We start from the raw sequence: 20,425 nt of genomic DNA, 5'->3' as shown, positions 1-20,425 counted from the left end.
AAGTGGTCATTGGATAGACATATGGATGAAAATGGAATAGTGTAGGTCAGATGGTTTCACAGGTCGGCGCAACATCGAGGGCTGAAGGGCCTGTACTGCGCTGTAATGTTCTATGTTCTACTGTCTGCCAGCACCCGACTAAATGATTCCCCAATAACTGGTATTAGAGGTGCTGGATTTATGGCAGATTGCGGTTTTCCTACAATCTGGCACGTATGGCACATTTTACAAAACTGCATCATGTCCTTGGAAAGACCTGGCCAGTAAAATTATTGACTTGTACGAAGTTTGGTCTTCTGGATCCCCACATGTCCCGCTATAGGAATTTCATACACTGTCCTTAATAATTCCCGGCAATACTTTGGCGGTACCACTATCTGATGAGCTGCCGTCCATTCTTCGTCTGCAGGTCTGTGAGGGGGACTCCACTTCCTCATCAGAATTTCATTTTTCATATAATAGCCTTCTGGAACTCCTTTTGCCTCAGTTTCTGTTAGAGCTGATTGTGCCACTTTATTTAACTCTGGATCAGCTTGCTGAGTGGTAATCAGAGAAGACTTATTAAACATTTCCTTCAGACTATCCAAATCTCCAAAGAAAGCTTCAGATATACGAATATTTGACAGTGGTGCCAATTTTACCTGCTACAATGGAACTTGTTTAGCCATTGCTTGGGTTATTACACATGAAGGAAAAATTCCTGGAACCTTTTCCTGCAACTGTTCTGTCTCCTTAACTTCACTTGATTTTTCCGTGACTGCTGGAGAAACTACTACCTTCGCTCCGGCCAAATCATTCCGCAAGAGTAGGTCGACTCCATCTACTGGCAAACTATGGACAGCTCCTACAGTTACCATCCCAGACCTTGGGTCACACTCTAGGTGCACCCGATACAGAGGTAGGGGTATATAATCCCCGCCAATACCAATCACTAAAACCTGGGCATTCAGTATGCTCTCTGGTGGAAATGTTATGCCTTTCCCCAGCAAAAACGTTTGGGTGGCTCTCCTGTGTCCCTAAGTATAAATATAGGTTTACCTGCCTCACTTGAAGGATACAGGAGTCACCTTTCCTTTCGACAAGAATTCCTTATAACTCTCAGGTATCTTGATCACAATCCCTGTGGTTTTTGTATTTAGCCTTATAGCTGCAGGCAGCTGCAGCCTGATCTGCTGTACTCTTGGTCAGTGCCCCTTTCTCTGCATTGACTTTGTATACCCCAATAAGTCCCATGGGTTTACCCTGCACTTTCCAGCATTCTGCACCTTGTGACAATGATAACACTTAAGCATGCGGAGCTCACCTCCACCCTAAGCATCTTCCTTTTTGGCTTGAGGAGGAGATTCTGGGGCGTTCCCAGCTGTCCCTTCTTGTCCCCGGCTACTTGCCTTCCTTTCACCCTCCCACCTTCTAGCCTTGGGTTTGTGGGGGTGACGGACAAAGGGTTTGGGCTTATACACAAGCTCAATCATCAATTTCCGCTGCCTGTCTGGCCATTGAAACCTTCTGGTTCTCTACATGGATTCTTACTAACAGAGGGAGTGAATTTTTAAATTCTTCCAGGAGAATTAGTTCCCTAAGGTTCTCATACATGGCCTCCATCTTTAATGCCTGTATCCAAAGCTCAAAATTAATTTGCTTTACCCTCTCAAATTCTATACAAGTCTTCCCAGACAATCTCTGGAGGTTCTGAAATTTCTGCCAGTAAGCTTCAAGGACTAACTCGTACGCAGCGAGAATAGCTGTTTTTGCTATCTCATAATCTGCAGAAACCTCCTCAGAAAGCATGACATAAACGTCATGAGCTCTGCCCGTCAACCTGCTTTGCATAAGCAGTGTTTAGCTTACCTTTGGCCACTTCATCTGTTTGGCTATCTATTCCAAAGAAATGAAAAATGCCTCCACATCCCTTTCCTCAAAGTTAGGGAGGGCTTACACAAATTTAAACAGCTATTCGCAGGGTCCTGGGCTGGGGCCAGATCTTTCCTCACCAGAATTTTCCTTGAGGTCAAGGCCACCCTGTTGTCTTAGTTCCAGCTTTTTAACTTTGAATTCCCTTCCTTCTCTTTCTCTTTCTCCTTGAAATTCTAGTTCAAGTTTTTTCATTGTCAATTCTTTTTCAAGCTCAAGCTTTTTTCCATTCATTTTCCTGCTCAAGTTTTCTCATTTCTGTTTCTATTTTTCTTTGTCAAGTTCAAGCTGCCTCATTTGTAACCGAATTTTAGCTAATTCAACTGCACAACTCTCTGGTTTGCTTTCTTCTTCCAATTTCAAATGATGTGCTATTACTTCAATTATGTCTGCGCTTTAGCTCCTGGTTTTAACTCTATCACCAACAGTTCTGCCAAATCCTTTAGTTTAACCTTGGTTAAGTGTCTCAAATCACTCAGGGATACATCCTCCTTCCTCAGAAAAGTCACAGCAACTGTTAAAGACATTCCGGTAGAGTAAACTTTAATCTACTGCACAAGAAACCTTTTTTTTTCTTTTCCTCTTTTCAATTATTATTACCCCACTTACAATTGTACGTCGATGGAGTTGGGTTTATCCTGCAAAGAGCCCCCAATTATATGTTCCGACCGAGATGGGAGGAGTGTCTGTTCATTCTAGTTCTACTTCTCCACGGGTCACAACATATATTTAAATTTTTTCCCACTTAACGATACGGTCAATCATAGACTCTATTTTTATCCCAGAATAAAACACACCAACCAGGTTTCTTTAACAAACAACAAAATTATCAGTTTATTCGAAAACAAGTCTCAACCAGTAATGAAGTAAAGCACACAGATTGAACTATTAAAGTTCCCTTTTTACCTTAGCCCCCTCACACTTACACACATACACCGGTTAACTGGAAAAATAAAGGGATTTTTGTTTTTAGAACTCTATTACAGACAAAAACATTTGGGCTGAATGCTTGCTCAGTCTTGAAGGAACAGCAGATGGGATACGTTGTTCCAAAAACTGGCATACAGTCTGGCCTCCAAGTACACACAAACGGGCCACTGGGATCTTTTAGAACAGTTCTTTTCGGGCGGCGTTGAGAATTAATTTAGTAGGCTTTTCTTCAAAGACAGGAAATGAAATGAGTTGACAAAGTGGACTTCTCAGGCTCTTTGAGAGATGCTGCAAAGCTGAGCTGGGTTGTGGTCTTCTCTCCTTGGAAATACTCTCACTTAGTGTTAGTGGTCCAGATGGAGCAGAATTTGTAAGGAGCATCCAGGAGGGTTTTCTAGAGCAGTATGTAAATAGTCCAACTCGGGAAGGGGCCATACTGGACCTGGTGTTGGGGAATGAGCCCGGCCAGGTGGTTGAAGTTTCAGTAGGGGACTACTTTGGGAATAGTGATCACAATTCCGTAAGTTTTAGAATACTCATGGACAAAGACGAGAGTGGTCCCAAAGGAAGAGTGCAAAATTGGGGGAAGGCCAACTATACCAAAATTCGGCAGGAGCTGGGGAATGTAGATTGGGAGCAACTGTTTGAAGGTAAATCCACATTTGATATGTGGGAGGCTTTTAAAGAGAGGTTGATTAGCGTGCAGGAGAGACATGTTCCTGTGAAAATGAGGGATAGAAATGGCAAGATTAGGGAACCATGGATGACAGGTGAAATTGTGAGACTAGCTAAGAGGAAAAAGGAAGCATACATAAGGTCTAGGAGGCTGAAGAAAGACGAAGCTTTGAAAGAATATCGGGAATGTAGGACCAATCTGAAACGAGGAATTAAGAGGGCTAAAAGGGGTCATGAAATATCTTTAGCAAACAGGGTTAAGGAAAATCCCAAAGCCTTTTATTCATATATAAGGAGCAAGAGGGTAACTAGAGAAAGGATTGGCCCACTCAAGGACAAAGGAGGAAAGTTATGCGTGGAGTCAGAGAAAATGGGTGAGATTCTAAACGAGTACTTTGCATCGGTATTCACCGAGGAGAGGGACATGACGGATGTTGAGGTTAGGAACAGATGTTTGATTACTCTAGGTCAAGTCGGCATAAGGAGGGAGGAAGTGTTGGGTATTCTAAAAGGCATTAAGGTGGACAAGTCCCCAGGTCCGGATGGGATCTATCCCAGGTTACTGAGGGAAGCGAGAGAGGAAATAGCTGGGGCCTTAACAGATATCTTTGCAACATCCTTAAACACGGGTGAGGTCCCGGAGGACTGGAGAATTGCTAATGTTGTCCCCTTGTTTAAGAAGGGTAGCAGGGAAAATCCAGGTAATTATCGACCGGTGAGCCTGACGTCAGTGGTAGGGAAGCTGCTGGAGAAGATACTGAGGGATAGGATCTATTCCCATTTGGAAGAAAATGGGCTTATCAGTGATAGGCAACATGGTTTTGTGCAGGGAAGGTCATGTCTTACCAACTTAATAGAATTCTTTGAGGAAGTGACAAAGATGATTGATGAGGGAAGGGCTGTAGATGTCATATACATGGACTTCAGTAAGACGTTTGATAAGGTTCCCCATGGTAGGCTGATGGAGAAAGTGAAGTCGCATGGGGTCCAGGGTGTACTAGCTAGATGGATAAAGAACTGGCTAGGCAACAGGAGACAGAGAGTAGCAGTGGAAGGGAGTTTCTCAAAATGGAGACGTGTGACCAGTGGTGTTCCACAGGGATCCGTGCTGGGACCACTGTTCTTTGTGATATACATAAATGATTTGGAGGAAAGTATAGGTGGTCTGATTAGCAAGTTTGCAGATGACACTAAGATTGGTGGAGTAGCAGATAGTGAAGGGGACTGTCAGAGAATACAGCAGAATATAAATAGATTGGAGAGTTGGGCAGAGAAATGGCAGATGGAGTTCAATCAGGGCAAATGCGAAATGATGCATTTTGGAAGATCCAATTCAAGAGTGAATTATACAGTAAATGGAAAAGTCCTGGGGAAAATTGATGTACAGAGAGATTTGGGTGTTCAGGTCCATTGTTCCCTGAAGGTGGCAACGCAGGTCAATAGAGTGGTCAAGAAGGCATACGGCATGCTTTCCTTCATCGGACGGGGTATTGAGTACAAGGGTTGGCAGGTCATGTTGCAGTTGTATAAGACTTTGGTTCGGCCACATTTGGAATACTGCGTGTAGTTCTGGTCGCCACATTACCAAAAGGATGTAGATGCTTTGGAGAGGGTGCAGAGGAGGTTCACCAGGATGTTGCCTGGTATGGAGGGCGCTAGCTATGAAGAGAGGTTGAGCAGATTAGGATTATTTTCATTAGAAAGACGGAGGTTGAGGGGGGACCTAATTGAGGTGTACAAAATCATGAGAGGTATAGACAGGGTGGATAGCAAGAAGCTTTTTCCCAGAGTGGGGGATTCAATTACTAGGGGTCATGAGTTCAAAGTGAGAGGGGAAAAGGTTAGGGGGGATATGCGTGGAAAGTTCTTTACGCAGAGGGTGGTGGGTGCCTGGAACGCGTTGCCAGCGGAGGTGGTAGACGCGGGCACGATAGCGTCTTTTAAGATGTATCTAGACAGATACATGAATGGGCAGGAAGAAAATAGGCGACATGTTTAGATAGAGGATCTGGATCGGCGCAGGCTTGGAGGGCCGAAGGGCCTGTTCCTGTGCTGTAATTTTCTTTGTTCTTTGTTCTTTTTATACAGTTCAACCCTAACTCAAAACAATTCAAAAGCGAAACCGACAATAGGAGGTCAAACTTTTGACCTATGTTACAACTGAGGCGGGAGCAATGCAGTCCCATTACTCCACAGGTCACAGCATATTATTAAAGTTTCCCACCTACTGGAAATTAGCCAAATGAAACACTTTATTAACCCCCAAAAATAAAACACACCAAACCAGGTATCTTTTTGAACAACAACAAATTAACTTTTTATTAATAAACTAAATCTTAAACCATATTGAGATAAATTTATGTCTGAAAATACTTTATAACTACTAATTCCTCCTAACTGTCATGCACACACACATACATTCAAAAACCAACGGTGATCTGGTTCTGAAATTATGCTTTAAATTAGAGCTGTTTCTTAGGAATAATAAAATAACTGGGTTGTAAGTCTTGGTGGGTTATGTTCCCACTTCAGTGAGGTGTTCCAGAGTCGAATAGTCAGATGCCATTCGTGTCCCCAGGTGAATTTGATGAACCGTCTGTAATAGATAGGCGTCCATGGTACTTAGGCTGCAGTAGGCATCACACAGATCTTTCAATGGGGAGTATAAGAACAGGTCTATTTAGATTTTTGAATTGGCAGTCTATCAGTAGAAACTTTACTGAGAATTCCAGAACTCCCAAACGACAACAAAAAGTCACTCCTGAGGCAGAGACTTCTTAGAGACTGGAGGTAAAAAGGAATTTGCTACCTCCAGTAATGCAAAGATTCCTTTTCAAGGGTCTTTTCCTCTTTAGATGAAACACAGCCTGTAGGCTAATGTAGATTTTCCTCTAAGAGAGAGCCAAAATCCTTCCTTCAAAGAGAGCAAGCTTCGCTGGTATGCCAGATCAAACGGGTTCTAGCCAGTCTTTACACACAGTAAAACTGATGCAATACAGCATGTGACCTCTCTCTCTCTCTTGCTGTTGCCTAGGAACAGGCTTGCAGGTCACACACACTGTTCCAGAGAATATTAAAACTTCTTTCAGTCTTAAAGGCACACAGACCCCCCTTAGTTTTTAAACCGAGTAAAAAAAAATCACTTCCATGACACCTCGATCAATCTTGATCTGTCACTTATATGCAAACGACTTCTCCAGTTGTCCAAAGTTCTCTGTTGTTTATTGAGCTGGAAGCCAGGTGGTTTCCCGGAAAGGCTTGTTGCTGGAAGTCAGGTGGTTTCCCGGAAAGGCTTGTTTTACCTCACAAGACCTCTCGGTGCCCCTTTTGAAAAAACATTTCTAGGGACTGTTTTTCAAAGTCAAGTGGCCTTTGCATGTTTAACATTTCTTCAGTCTTTCAAAAATCAATCCTCAAAAAATATATTTAACGAAACACAGAGGGACTTTCGTAACACACTTTCCCGTCCGATCCCTACATCCCTTGATTCCCTTCAAGTCCAAAAAAAACTATCAGTCTCAGACTTGAGACTTGAATAAATTTAATGACTGAGCATCCACAGTCGTCTGGGGTAGAGAATTCCAAAGATTCACTACCCTCTGAGTGAAGCAATTTCTCCTCCGATTTGCTACCACAGAAAGCAGTTGAGGCCAAAACATTGTATGTTTTCAAGAAGGAGTTAGATATAGCTCTTGGGTCTAAAGGGATCCAAGGGTATGGGGTGAAAGCGGGAACAGGTTACTGAGTTGGATGATCAACCATGATCATAATGAATAGCGGAACAGGCTCGAAAGGCCGAATGGCCTACTCCTGCTCCTATTTTCTATGTATCTATGTTTCCTCATCTCTCTCCTAAATGGCCATCCCCTAATCCTGTGACTATGCTGCTTCGTTCTAGACTCTGCAGCCAGGGGAAACAGCCTCTCTTTGCTGATGGTGTTGGTGAGATGTGAACTGTCAGCACTGATTTTATTTTTATTTGTTCATGGGATGTATGCATCACTGTCAAGACCAGCATTTATTGCTCATCCCTAATGATGGATGGGGGTGGTGGGGAGCCTTCTTCTTGAATACAACTGAGTGGCTTGCTAGATCATTTCAAGGTAAGAGTCAACTAGATTGATGTGGGTCCAGAGTCACTTGTAGACCAGACCAGGTAAGGGTGGAAGATTTCCTTCCCTCAAGGACATTAGTGAACCAGATGGGTTTTCACAACAATCTGGTAGTTTTGTGATCATTACTGTGGCTTGCTTTTTATTCCAGATTTATGTAATTTGCTGAATTGCAATTCTGTAGCTGTTGTGGTGGAATTTGAACTCGGGGCTCTGGAACATTAGTCCAGGCCTCTGGATTACTAGCCCAGTAACACGACCACAATGCTACACTAATCTACGGGGTGCTGGTGAGTTGTGGAGTGTTGGCACTGACTGTTTCTTTTCTCTTTACAGATCTGGTGACTGATTTTGATTTCTCCCCATTCGATGATGGATTGTTGGCTACCTGTTCAGCTGATGTGACGGTAAGGTGCCATTCTTGGCAGGACATCCCGTGCAGAAGGAGAAGTTGTTAATCAGGAGGAAATGGGGTGCTCCATGTAGTGAAGTGAGGGGTTCCAGCTTGGGGTGGCGGCGGGAGCTCTACATCACTCGTGGGGCTGCTGTGTCCCGGGAGCTAGAAATCTGCAGTGCATTGGCTGAAAAATGGAGCAGAATCCTCGCGTTTAATGCTGAATGTTTCTGATGGTCAGGTGAAGCTGTGGCGATTATCCGACGCTGTTGAGCAGGTATCATCTGCACAGAACATCACGCTGGGACCAGAGGCTGTGAGGGTGGAATACGTGTTGTTCCATCCTTCTGCAGATGGAGTGTTAGCTAGTGGAGCTGGAAACACAGCCAAAATATGGGACCTGACTCAGCAGAAAGCCCTGACAGGTGAGATTTGAGAAAATCTGATAAGAGTACAGCTGCTGCAGTATACAAAGAATTTGTATTTATATAGCGCCTTTCACAATCTCTGGATGTCCCAAAGCTCTTTACAGCCAATGAAGTACTTTTGCACCGTAGTCACTGTTGTAGGTAATGCAGCAAGCTTGCACAAACATTTGATATTGGTAAAAGAGACCACGAAGCTGTCTGACTGTTGTAAAGCCCAACTGCCTTACAAATCTCCTTTAGAGAAGGAAACCTGCCATCCGTATCTAGTCTGGGTCTATATGTGACTCCAGTCCCATGTCAACTTGTTTGACTCTTAACTGCCCTCTGAAGTCCTAGAAAGACGCTCTGTTTTTACCAAACAGGAACCAGTGGTTCAAGAGAGTAGCCCATCACCACCTTCTCACATTAATAAGGAATGGGCAATAAATGTCGGCCTTGCTAGCAACGGCTGCATCCCAAGAATTAATTTTGAAAAAAGAATTACCAGATCATGTTTATTAGAATGTTGGTTGAGAGAGAAATATTGGCCAGGAGACTGGTTAGAATTTCCCAGCTCACCTTCAAAATAGTCCCATTGGGATCTTTTATGTTTACCTGAGAGGCCAGACGGTCTCTATTTAATGTCTCGTCTAAAAGCCGGTAGCTCTGACAGTGCAGCACTCTCTCAGTACTTTGAGTATCTGCCTGGATTATGGGGTTCAAATCTCTGGAGAAGGGCTTGAACTCATAAGGCATGTGTGCTACACCAAGCCCAGGCTGGCACCTTGTCAAGCCATTTAGAACTTCTCCCAGTTTGCAGTCAGTTGAATTGTTTGAGGATTACCACAGTGGTACAAACCCCTTCCACTTACTGTTTCCAACCCTTCCCCTTCTTGTTCCTCAATGTTGCCACTTTAAGCTTGTGAACCTTAACTTGCAACTCAGCCTCTCCCTGCCTCGTGAATCACTCCTCTCTCTCCTCATGCCTTGAGCCAAGACCGAGACGATCTATGCCTCACTCCATACTGTCTTTACTCCCAGCTCTTGAAGATCATGGGGACCAAATCCAGAGCTTGACTTGGAAGAAAGATGGCTGCCTCCTGGGCTCATCGAGTAAGGTAATGTCACTGATCATAGAGAGACTGACAGAGTCGATCCAACATTGTTCAAAGGGTCTGGGATAAATACCACATGGCCCACTGATAGCTGTATCTCATCGCTAAGCATTTTGAAAGTAGCTTTGAGCTCTGTCATAAACATTAAACCACGAGTCAGTTGCTGAAGGCAATACTGAGGTCTTTTTTCCTCCTGGTTACTTTTGCCACTTCAGACAGTAATTAAGTGGCCTCAGTGCTGGGGAACAGAACATGCTCTGGTGCAGGAATCAGCAACACCCAAGGATTAAATGAGGAATAAAACTCCCTCTACACCATTCTATCAAACCCTCCCATAGTAGGTAGCTACAAAATAAAGCTTCCTTCATAGTCATAGAGTTATACAGCACACAAACAGGCCCATCGTGTCCGTGCCGGCCATCAAGCACCTATCCTAATCTCATTTTCCAGCACTTGGCCCGTAGCCTTGTATACTATGACATTCCAAGTGCTCATCTAAATACATCTTAAATGTTGTGAGGGTTCCTGTCTCTACCACCCCTTCAGGTAACGTGTTCCAGATTCCAACCACCCTCTGGGTGAAAAAATATTCAATCTAAGAAATGTGGAGTTAGTCGTCCTAGGTGGGGGTGTGTGCCTACATTTTTCTGCTCAAGTCATGAATGTTCCATAAGTTTTGTGGGAATGCAACTGGGTTCAGTCTTCTTGCCACTGTTCAGAAACCTTTCTGACTCGGTGATTTCCCTGAAGCAGGGGGACTTGGAGAAGTGGTTATCTTTCCAAAGAGTTAAGGAGTAATGGTGGAATGACTCACTGCCTTCAGTTCAGAGTGAGGCAGAATCACCTTCGAAAGGTTCCTGTCACTCTGAAATTTGACCATTTCCACTCTTTTGAGAATCTACTCTGGTCAGGGCACTATCGATGGGCAGAAACCTTGTCTTCTCTTGTTATAACGAGAGGCAGGTTATTGTTCCAGATATTTGGAACCCTTGGTATGAAACGGGTCTGTCTGGTATTTGATTTGAGTTTCGGTTTTACCAAGTTGTTTGATCCTAATCCCTTGCCTTATTTTAAAGTCATACTTGAGTTTACCTTGTGTGTTAGTTATTTAATGGTTTGTATACCTCATTGTCCTTTCTCTGAATAGGATCGAGGGAGCTGGTGGTGGGTCTCATGGACAAGATGAGCTCAGAGAGGGTATGAGGGGATATAGAAGAGAAACTAGAGAAAGATGCGAATTCAGGTCTAGGGCAGGGGGTGCCTGAACTTTAGAGGAAGTTTGGCTAGGTGGACGACTGGAACAGAGGGGCAGAGGCAGCTGACTGGATGGTCTTGATCTTGGTGACAAATAAATCATAAGACATCGGAGCAGGAGTAGGCCATTTGACCCCTCGAGCCTGCTCTGCCATTCAATAAGATCGTGGCTGATCAGATCTTGGCCTCAACCCTGCTTTCCTGCCTGCCCCCTCATAACCCTTGACATCCCTATATTTCAAAAATCTGTCTATCTCAGCTTTGAATATATTCAATGACCCAGCCTCCACTGCTTGCTGAGGTAAAGAATTCCAAAGATACACAAAGCTCTGAGAGAAGAAATTCCTCCTCATCTCCCCATAGCAGTTAAAAGGGAGATCCCTTATTCTGAAACTATACTCCCTAGTTATGGATTCCCCCATGAGATGAAACATCCTCTCAGCATCTACCCTCTCAAACCCCATGAGAATTTTATTAAAACATATAAGATCACCTCTCGTTCTTTTACACTCCAATGAGTATAGGCCCTACCTGCTCATCGTTTCCTCATAAGACAAATGCCTTGATCCCATGAATCAACCCAGTGAAATTTCTCTGAACTTCCTCCAATGCAAGTATATTGCTTCTTAAATATGGAAACCAAAACGGATCAAGCACTCTAGGTCTCGCCAGCGCCCTTTACAGTTGTAGCAAGACTTCCTCACTTTTATACTCCATCCCCTTCGCAATAAAGGCCAACATTTCATTTGCCTTCCTAATTACTTTTGTACCTGCTTGCTAACGTTTTGTGTTTCATGTACAGGGACACCCTGATCGCTGTATTTGTAGTCTCTCTCTATTTAAATATTTTGTTTTTCTATTCTTCCTACCAAAGTGGATAGCCTCACATTTTCCCACCTTATACTCCATCTGCCAAATGTTTGCCCACTCTCTTAAACTATCTATGTTGCTTTGCAAACTATGTTCTCCTCACAACTTGCTTTCCTACCTGTCTTTGTATTGTCAGCAAATTTGGCTACAATACACTCGGTCCCCTCATCCAGGTCATTTCTACAGATTGGAAATAGTTGAGGTCACAGCACTGATCCCTGTGGCCCTCCACTAGTTTCAGTTTGCCAACCTGAAAATGCCCCATTTATCCCAACTGGCTGTTTCCTGTTCATTAGCCAGTCCTCTATGCATGCTATAATATTACCCCCAACACCATGAGCTCCTATCTTTTGTAGTCTCTTTTTATGTGGCACTTTATCAAATGCCTTTGGAATTCCAAATATACTACATCTACTGGTTCCCCTTGATCCATCCTGCTTGTTACAGCCTCAAAGAACTAATACATTTGTCAAACACGATTTCCCTTTCACAAAACCTGGTTTACTCTGATTGTATTATGATTTTCTACGTGCCCTGCTGGTCATGGTGCTTTGCCCACATGCCTCTCGGTCGTATGCTTTCCTCTTCAGTTGCTTGTAAGAGCCTCCCATTTTGCAACTTCCATGAGAAATGAGCAATATGACTAGGAAACAAGTACATGAGCTGGTTTCCCATTACCTTCCTCGTGTGCTTTAAAGGAAACACAAGTCCTGTTCCTGAAGGATTCTCCGCCTCTAAGCTGCCGTTAATCCACGATGTTCTAGCTCTCCTGCCATCACCATCTAAAATTTGCTGGTTCTGCCGCCGTTAGCCATAGCTTGTAACCCTGAGCATGGGACCCTTACCTGGGCCTGGGGCGACTTACAAAAGGGCAGGGATGACCACCCCCTTAGGTTTCAAATGCCCTGTTCCCATAAATGTCATGCTACTACTTCTTTAGCGATGGAGTCTAGCATTTTCCCAATGACAAATGTTAGGCTAACTGGCCTATAGTTTCCTGCTTTCTGTCTCCCTCCTTTCTTGAATAGCGGTGTTAACATTGAAGTTTTCCAATCTGCTGGGACCTTACCAGAAACGAGGGAATTTTGGAAGATTATAGCCAATGCATCCACTATCTCTGCAGCCACTTCTTTTAAGATCCTAGGATGCAGACAGTCAGGTCCAGGGGACTTGTCAGCCTTTAGTCCCATTAGTTTTCCTAACACTTTTTCTCTAGTAATGGTGATTGTTTCAAGTTCCTCCCTTTCTTTTGACCCCTGATTTTCTATTATCTATGAGTTCTTCGCACTAGTTGGTGGGGGTGGAGGAGACAGGGAGAGGGGTTTAAGATGTTTTGCAGTAGAGAAGAAGCTGGGGTAATCTGTCAGTTTCTCCAGGTAGAGGATGACTTGTGTATTTGCAGCATTTTCTGTTCTCCCTTTATATCAGTAAAACTTGAATAGGTTTGTAGTGTAATTGTGAATGTCCTAATATTCCAGAACTGGTGTCAGTTTAAAAGAATTGCCATTTTACAGAGTGGACTGCTTCCTTTTGACAAGAGAGGGCACTGTGACCTGCTCCACAGCATCGGGTCTGGTCACAGTTAATGCTGGCCACTGGGTGGCATGTGTTCCCCATCTCTGGGAAAGCGCAGCCTGCACCACATAAGTACACTCTGTCTTGGCTTGTGTGGTGCTCCCACGCTCTGCCGGTATGTTACGCGCTCTCTCTCTCGTTCTCTCTGGCACTCTCTCGTTCTCTCTGGCACTCTCTCGTTCTCTCTGGCACTCTCTCGTTCTCTCTGGCACTCTCTCGTTCTCTCTGGCACTCTCTCGTTCTCTCTGGCACTCTCTCGTTCTCTCTGGCACTCTCTCGTTCTCTCTGGCACTCTCTCGTTCTCTCTGGCACTCTCTCGTTCTCTCTGGCACTCTCTCGTTCTCTCTGGCACTCTCTCGTTCTCTCTGGCACTCTCTCGTTCTCTCTGGCACTCTCTCGTTCTCTCTGGCACTCTCTCGTTCTCTCTGGCACTCTCTCGTTCTCGTTCTCGTTCTCTCTGGCACTCTCTCGTTCTCTCGTTCTCTCGTTCTCTCGTTCTCTCGTTCTCTCGTTTTCGTTTTCTCGTTTTCGTTTTCTCTCTCGTTCTCTCTCTCGTTCTCTCTCTCGTTCTCTCTCTCGTTCTCTCTCTCGTTCTCTCTCTCGTTCTCTCTCTCGTTCTCTCTCTCGTTCTCTCTCTCGTTCTCTCTCTCGTTCTCTCTCTCGTTCTCTCTCTCGTTCTCTCTCTCGTTCTCTCTCTCGTTCTCTCTCTCGTTCTCTCTCTCGTTCTCTCTCTCGTTCTCTCTCTCGTTCTCTCTCTCTCTCATCTCTGTCTGGCTCTCACAAACATATAAAATAGGGAAGGAATAGGCCATTCGGCCCCTCGAGCCTGCTCTGCCATTTGAAAGATCATGGCAGATGTGGTTGTAACCTCAACTCCACTTTCCTGTCTGCCCCCCATAATGCTTGACTCCCTTGTCTATCAAGAATCTATCTAACTCGGCCTTGAATATTCAGTGAACCAGCTTCTACAGCTCTCTGAGGAAGTAAATTCCACAGACTAATGACCCTCAGAGAAAAAATTTCTCCTCGTCTCTATCTTAAATGGGAGACCCCTTATTTTTAAACTGTGTCCCTTAGTTCTAGTCTCGCCCATAAGTGGAAACATCCTTCCAGCATCCACCCTGTCAAGTCCCCTCAGGATCCTATTTTTTGTTCTTTCACAGGATGTGGGTGTCACTGGCCAGGCCAGTATCTACTGCCATCCCTAATTGCCCTTGAGAAGGTGATGGTGAGCTGCCTGCTTGAACTGCTGCAGTCCATGTGGGGTAGGTAGATCCACAGTGCTGTTAGGGAGGGAGTTCCAGGATTTTGACCCAGCAACAGTGAAGGAACGGCAATATAGTTCCAAGTCAGGATGGTGTGTGGCTTGGAGGGGAACTTGCAGGTGATGCTGTTCCCATGCATCTGCTGCCCTTGTTCTACTAGGTGGTGGAAGTTATGGGTTTGGAAGGTGCTGTTGAAGGAGCCTTGGTGAGTTGCTGCAGTGCATCTTGTAGATGGTACACACTGCTGCCACTGTGTGTCGGTGGTGAAGGGAGTGAATGTTAGTGGATGGGGTGCCAATGAAGCAGGCTGCTTTGTCCTGGATAGTGTCGAGCTTCTTGAGTGTTGTTGGAGCTGCACCCATCCAGGCAAGTGGAGAGTATTCCATCACACACCTGACTTGTGCCTTGTAGATGGTGGACAGGCTTTGGGGAGTCAGGAGGGGAGTTACTCGCCGCACAATTCCTAGTCTCTGATCTGCGCTTGTAGCCACAATATTTATATGGTTACTGCAGTTCAGTTTCTGGTCAATGGTGATCCCCAGAATGTTGATAGTGGGTGATTCAGCGATGGTATAACCATTGAATGTCAAGCGGCGATGGTTAGATTCTCTCTCGTTTGGGATGGTAATTGTCTGGCATTTGTGTGGCACGAATGTTACTTGTCACATATCTGTCCAGGTCTTGCTGCATATGGACACGGACTGCTTCAGTATCTGAGGGGTCGTGAATGGTGTTGAACATTGTGCAATCATCAGCGAACAGCCCCATTTCTGACCTTATAATGGAGGGAAGGTCATTGATGAAGCTGCTGAAGATGGTTGGACCTAAGCCACTACCCAGAGGAACTTATATGTTTCAATGAGATCACCTGTTATTCTTCTAAACTCCACTTGATACAGGCACAACTTGCTCAACCTTTCCTCATAAGATAACCCCTTCATCCCAGGAATCAGTCGAGTGAACCTTCTCTAAACTGCTAATGCAATTTTATCCTTTCTTAAGTACGGAGACTAAAACTGTACACAGTCCTCCAGATGTGGTTGCACCAACGCCCTGTACAACTGTAGCAAAACTTCCATACTTTTATATTCCATTCCTCTTGCAATAAATATTGCATTTGCCTTCTTAATCACTTGCTGTACCTGCATACTAAATTCTTGTTTTTGTGTACTCGGGCACCCAGAGTTCTGCAGTCTCTCTCCATTTAAAATAAAAGTGACTCCTGACAAAGCATCTGGCATGCCGCGTCATCAGACTGCTCCCAGCTGCGCACATGTATAGAACTGTCTCTTGCTGTCAGTAAGGTGCTGCACATGCACAGTCTACGTTCTTGCTAGGACTAATTCGCGAATGCATGCAAACATCATTGCGCAGTCGTACTGGAATGTCATGCAGCTCTGCCACCCGGCGGAACCCCAACTCTCCCCCAGTCTCTCGCTCGCAGTCGTGGCAGGTGGGGATGAAGCGGCGAGGCCTGGAGCGAGTGGCCGACAAGTGGGTTGAGTGGGGAGGTGGGGGGAAGGCAGCGGCGAAGCTGGGAGCGAGCGGTGAGCAGACGGGCACGGGAGGCAGCGTTGGGGAAGAGAAATGGGATATTGTTTGGGGTGGGGTCGCAGCGATTGAATTTAATTTGTTTTTTGTGATAAATTGAGCAGTGCCATCTTTAATCCTGGCAGCTGCCGAAAACGTCGCAGTGACATTTCAGTGCATGAGGCTGCATTTGCAGATGTGCAAGTACTGTGCCACCTAGTGGTTATGTTGTCAGCAAACGGAGCCATTAAATGATATGTTGCTTTTATATTCTTCGGCCAAAGTAGACAAGTTCACACTTTCCCACATGATACTCCATCTGCCAAATCTTTGCCCACTCTCTCAACCTATCTATATCCCTTTGTAGACGCACATCTCTTCTTGACAACTTACCTTCCAACCTGGGCGGCGCAGTGGTTAGCACCGCAGCCTCATAGCTCCAGCGACCCGGGTTCAATTCTGGGTACTGCCTGTGTGGAGTTTGCAAGTTCTCCCTGTGTCTGTGTGGGTTTCCTCCGGGTGCTCCAGTTTCCTCCCACAGCCAAAGGACTTGCAGGTTGATAGGTGAATTGGCCATTATAAATTGCCACTAGTATAGATAGGTGGTAGGGGAATATAGGGACAGGTGAGGATGTGGTAGGAATGTGGGATTAGTGTAGGATTAGTATAAATGGGTGGTTAATAGTTGGCACAGACTCGGTGGGCCGAAGGGCCTGTTTCAGTGCTGTATATCTAAATCTAAAATCTATCATCTGCAAATTTAGCTACCATACATTCGGTCCCTTCATCCAAATAATTGATGTAGATTGTAAATAATTGAGGCCCAGCACTGATCCCTGTGGCACTCCACTGGTTACAGCTTGTCAAACCTAAAATGCCCCATTTATGCCTACACTCTGTTTTCCTATTAGCTAACCAATCCTGTGATTCTCTGGTCCTACTGGTCTGTCTGTGTAGTGTTGGGCATTACACAATGCCATCTTATGTTCTTGATTTATTACCTATGCTGAGAGGTTATTGTATGGCTATATATGTTCAATAATTTTTAAACAGTGGCTCTTACTCTAAATGTGGACAAACCCATCTTCTTTTATCTTAACAATTTTCCCTTGTTTATTAGGATAAGAAGCTACGAGTTTTCGACCCGAGAGCCATGTGCTCAGCTGTGCAGGTAATCTTCACTTCCTCCACCCTGGCTGTTCAACTTGAGTCCCATGTGTGGGTATGGGATGTTGGATACTGATACTGGACTGAGACTGGGAGATGTTTCAGAATCTTGTAATACAGGCACCCTTGAACAGTGCATAGGGAGCATTGTACCTTCTGAGTCATGGGGTGAGGGCTTAACTTTCCAGCTAGGGGGAGACTGTAGTTTAGATGGTACAGAGTGGTTGTGGAATGAACGGGGAATTCTTGGGCAGGGTGTTCATTTTGAGAGTTGCTCACTGCGCTTGTGCAGCTATTATTGTGGCAGAGGTTTGTTTGGAAGTTCAATTCCCTGAAAAAGCTCAGTTACCCTCAGTGCTTCACACGGCAGTCTCCGAAGGATCCATCGAGATATCCTTTACAGCTTCCGTATCACCATATTCCCCATCTTCCTCTCTGGTCAACTTCCCAGCCAACTGAGCTCATTGGGGCCTAATCTCACCAACCACTCCCCTCCCCACACCCCCTGCCCCCCGCCCTCCCAGCTCCAAGTCACACATCATCCTGACTTGAAACTATATTGCTGTCAAACTCCCTTCCTAACAGCACTTTTAAAAAATTCATTCATGGGATGTGGGCGTAGCTGGCTAGGCCAGCATGTATTGCCCATCTGCAATTGCCCTGGAGAAGGTGGTGGTGAGCTGCCTTCCTGAACCGTTGCAGTCCACCACATTGCTGTTAGGAAGGGAGTTCCAGGATTTTGACCCAGCGACAGTGAAGGAACGGCGATATAGTTCCAAGTCAGGATGGTATGTGGCTTGGAGGGGAACTTGCAGGTGTTGGTGTTCCCATGCATCTGCTGCCCTTGTCCTTCTAGTTAGTAGAGGTCGCAGGTTTGGAAGGTGCTGTCTAAGGAGCCTTGGTGCATTGCTGCAGTGCATCTTGTAGATGGTACACACTGCTGCCACTGTGCGTCGGTGGTGGATGGGGTGCCCATCAAGCGGGCTGTTTTGTTCTGGATGGTGTCGAGCTTCTTAGGTGTTGGAGTTGTATTCCATCACAGTCCTAACTTGTGCCTTGTAGATGGTGAACAGGCTTTGGGGAGTCAGGTGCTGAGTTACTCACCGCAGGATAATGAATAAAGATATTTAATCATTTTTTTCCCCTCGTGTGAAGGGATTGAGGGGTCAGCCAAGAAAATGTGAAACTATCGAATATTTGTCCATCAGTGTGTCACACTGTTCATGATTCATAGAGTACTGAGTGAAGTTTGAGCGCACTCAGTTGGGAACGTTTCGTGGTGCAATGTTCCATTGTTAGCACTGAGCACCCCTGGGTCATGCCCAACGCTGGTTAAATACAGAGCAAAGCTCCCTCTGTGCTGATGTTTGTTAGGTAAGGGTATCTCCTCTCCTAAAATCTTCTGAAATGGCGCATTGGAGGCTTGATTTGCATCCAGTGCTGTTGGGAATAGCTGATTTTGGGCACTGGCCCTGAGATGAAAGGGTTGAAACAACTGCCACGGAATCACAGGGTGGGGCTCAGCTCTGACTGGGACTGCACAGCACAATCTAAACCCGCAAGTTCTCTACATGTCCCAGGCCAAGAAGCAGATTTGATTGTTGTTGAGCCAGGGCTGTGGGTAACAGAGCTGTTTGCAAATCCTGACTCAGCTGTTCCTTGTGTGTCAGTAATGCGAGCAGGCTGGTGTTTTTCCAGGGGCCCCGTGGATGTGCTGCGATAATTGTAAAAATGCTTCATGCCTCACCCCGCCCCCCACTCCTCCTCCTCCTACCCCTCTCCCAGGCAGTGGTTTGTGAAGATGTGTTCCTGTGCCAAACACCTGGCTTGTATTAGGGCTTGGGGCTGAGTTCCATCCACTGAATGCCAATGACCTCCTCCCCTCCTGCCGCTAATGGCTGAAATGCGGCTCACTGCTGCTCATGAGAACTTCCCACAGTCAGAGATCAGAGGCACGAGCCTTTGGAAAGGTCTCGCTCTTCCAGTTCTCATGTTAAGGGGTCCTCTGTTTCTGGATGTTAGTTTCTTGGGGGTGGGGTCGGTGAAAATCCGTTGGGACGAAAGGAACTGGAACCACGTCATTGAAGTGAGCCAGGGAATATTCCAAGAGCTGGATGTAACCGGCCCACTCCCCCCCTCTCCGCTCCCTGCCGCTCCCCCCCCCTCCGCTCCCTGCCACTCCCCCCCCTCCGCTCCCTGCTGCTCCCCCCCCCTCCGCTCCCCCCCTCCGCTCCCTGCCACTCCCCCCCCCCCCCTCCGCTCCCTGCCACTCCCCCCCCCCCCTCCGCTCCCTGCCACTCCCCCCCCCCCTCCGCTCCCTGCCACTCCCCCCCCCCTCCGCTCCCTGCCACTCCCCCCCCCCTCCGCTCCCTGCCACTCCCCCCCCCCCCACCGCTCCCTGCCACTCCCCCCCCCTCCGCTCCCTGCTGCTCCCCCCCCCTCCGCTCCCCCCCTCCGCTCCCTGCCACTCCCCCCCCAATCCGCTCCCTGCCACTCCCCCCCCCCCTCCGCTCCCTGCCACTCCCCCCCCCCCTCCGCTCCCTGCCACTCCCCCCCCCCTCCGCTACCTGCCACTCCCCCCCCCCCCTCCGCTCCCTGCCACTCCCCCCCCCCCCCTCCGCTCCCTGCCACTCCCCCCCCCTCCGCTCCCTGCCACTCCCCCCCCTCCGCTCCCTGCCACTCCCCCCCCACCCCCTCCGCTCCCTGCCACTCCCCCCCCACCCCCTCCGCTCCCTGCCACTCCCCCCCCACCCCCTCCGCTCCCTGCCACTCCCCCCCCACCCCCTCCGCTCCCTGCCACTCCCCCCCCCACCCCCTCCGCTCCCTGCCACTCCCCCCCCCCCCGCTCCCTGCCACTCCCCCCCCCCTCCGCTCCCTGCCACTCCCCCCCTCCGCTCCCTGCCACTTCCCCCCCTCCGCTCCCTGCCACTCCCCCCCCCTCCGCTCCCTGCCACTCCCCCCCCCTCCGCTCCCTGCCACTCCCCCCCCAATCCGCTCCCTGCCACTCCCCCCCCTCCGCTCCCTGCCACTCCCCCCCCCCCCTCCGCTCCCTGCCACTCCCCCCCCCCTCCGCTCCCTGCCACTCCCCCCCCCCCCTCCGCTCCCTGCACTCCCCCCCCCTCCGCTCCCTGCCACTCCCCCCCCCCCTCCGCTCCCTGCCACCCCCCCCCCCTCCGCTCCCTGCCACTCCCCCCCCCTCCGCTCCCTGCCACTCCCCACA

General features: G+C 47.2%; 1 protein-coding gene across 1 annotated transcript in view; it reads left to right on the top strand.

The window, feature by feature from the left end:
• LOC137383564 (coronin-7-like) overlaps positions 1 to 20,425 on the top strand; it is a 145,013-nt gene that overhangs the window by 27,928 nt on the left and 96,660 nt on the right. The window contains exons 4-7 of the mRNA XM_068056675.1: positions 7,965 to 8,035; positions 8,264 to 8,447; positions 9,471 to 9,547; positions 17,159 to 17,209. Of these exons, the coding sequence (XP_067912776.1) occupies positions 7,965 to 8,035; positions 8,264 to 8,447; positions 9,471 to 9,547; positions 17,159 to 17,209 (383 nt within the window). The remainder of the gene's footprint in view (positions 1 to 7,964; positions 8,036 to 8,263; positions 8,448 to 9,470; positions 9,548 to 17,158; positions 17,210 to 20,425) is intronic.

This window comes from Heterodontus francisci, chromosome 24 (assembly GCF_036365525.1).
Source record: "Heterodontus francisci isolate sHetFra1 chromosome 24, sHetFra1.hap1, whole genome shotgun sequence".
In the NCBI taxonomy this organism is placed as follows: Eukaryota; Metazoa; Chordata; class Chondrichthyes; order Heterodontiformes; family Heterodontidae; genus Heterodontus; species Heterodontus francisci.
The sequence above is the reverse complement of the archived record's forward strand: the minus strand, read 5'-3'. Positions and strand labels throughout refer to the sequence as shown.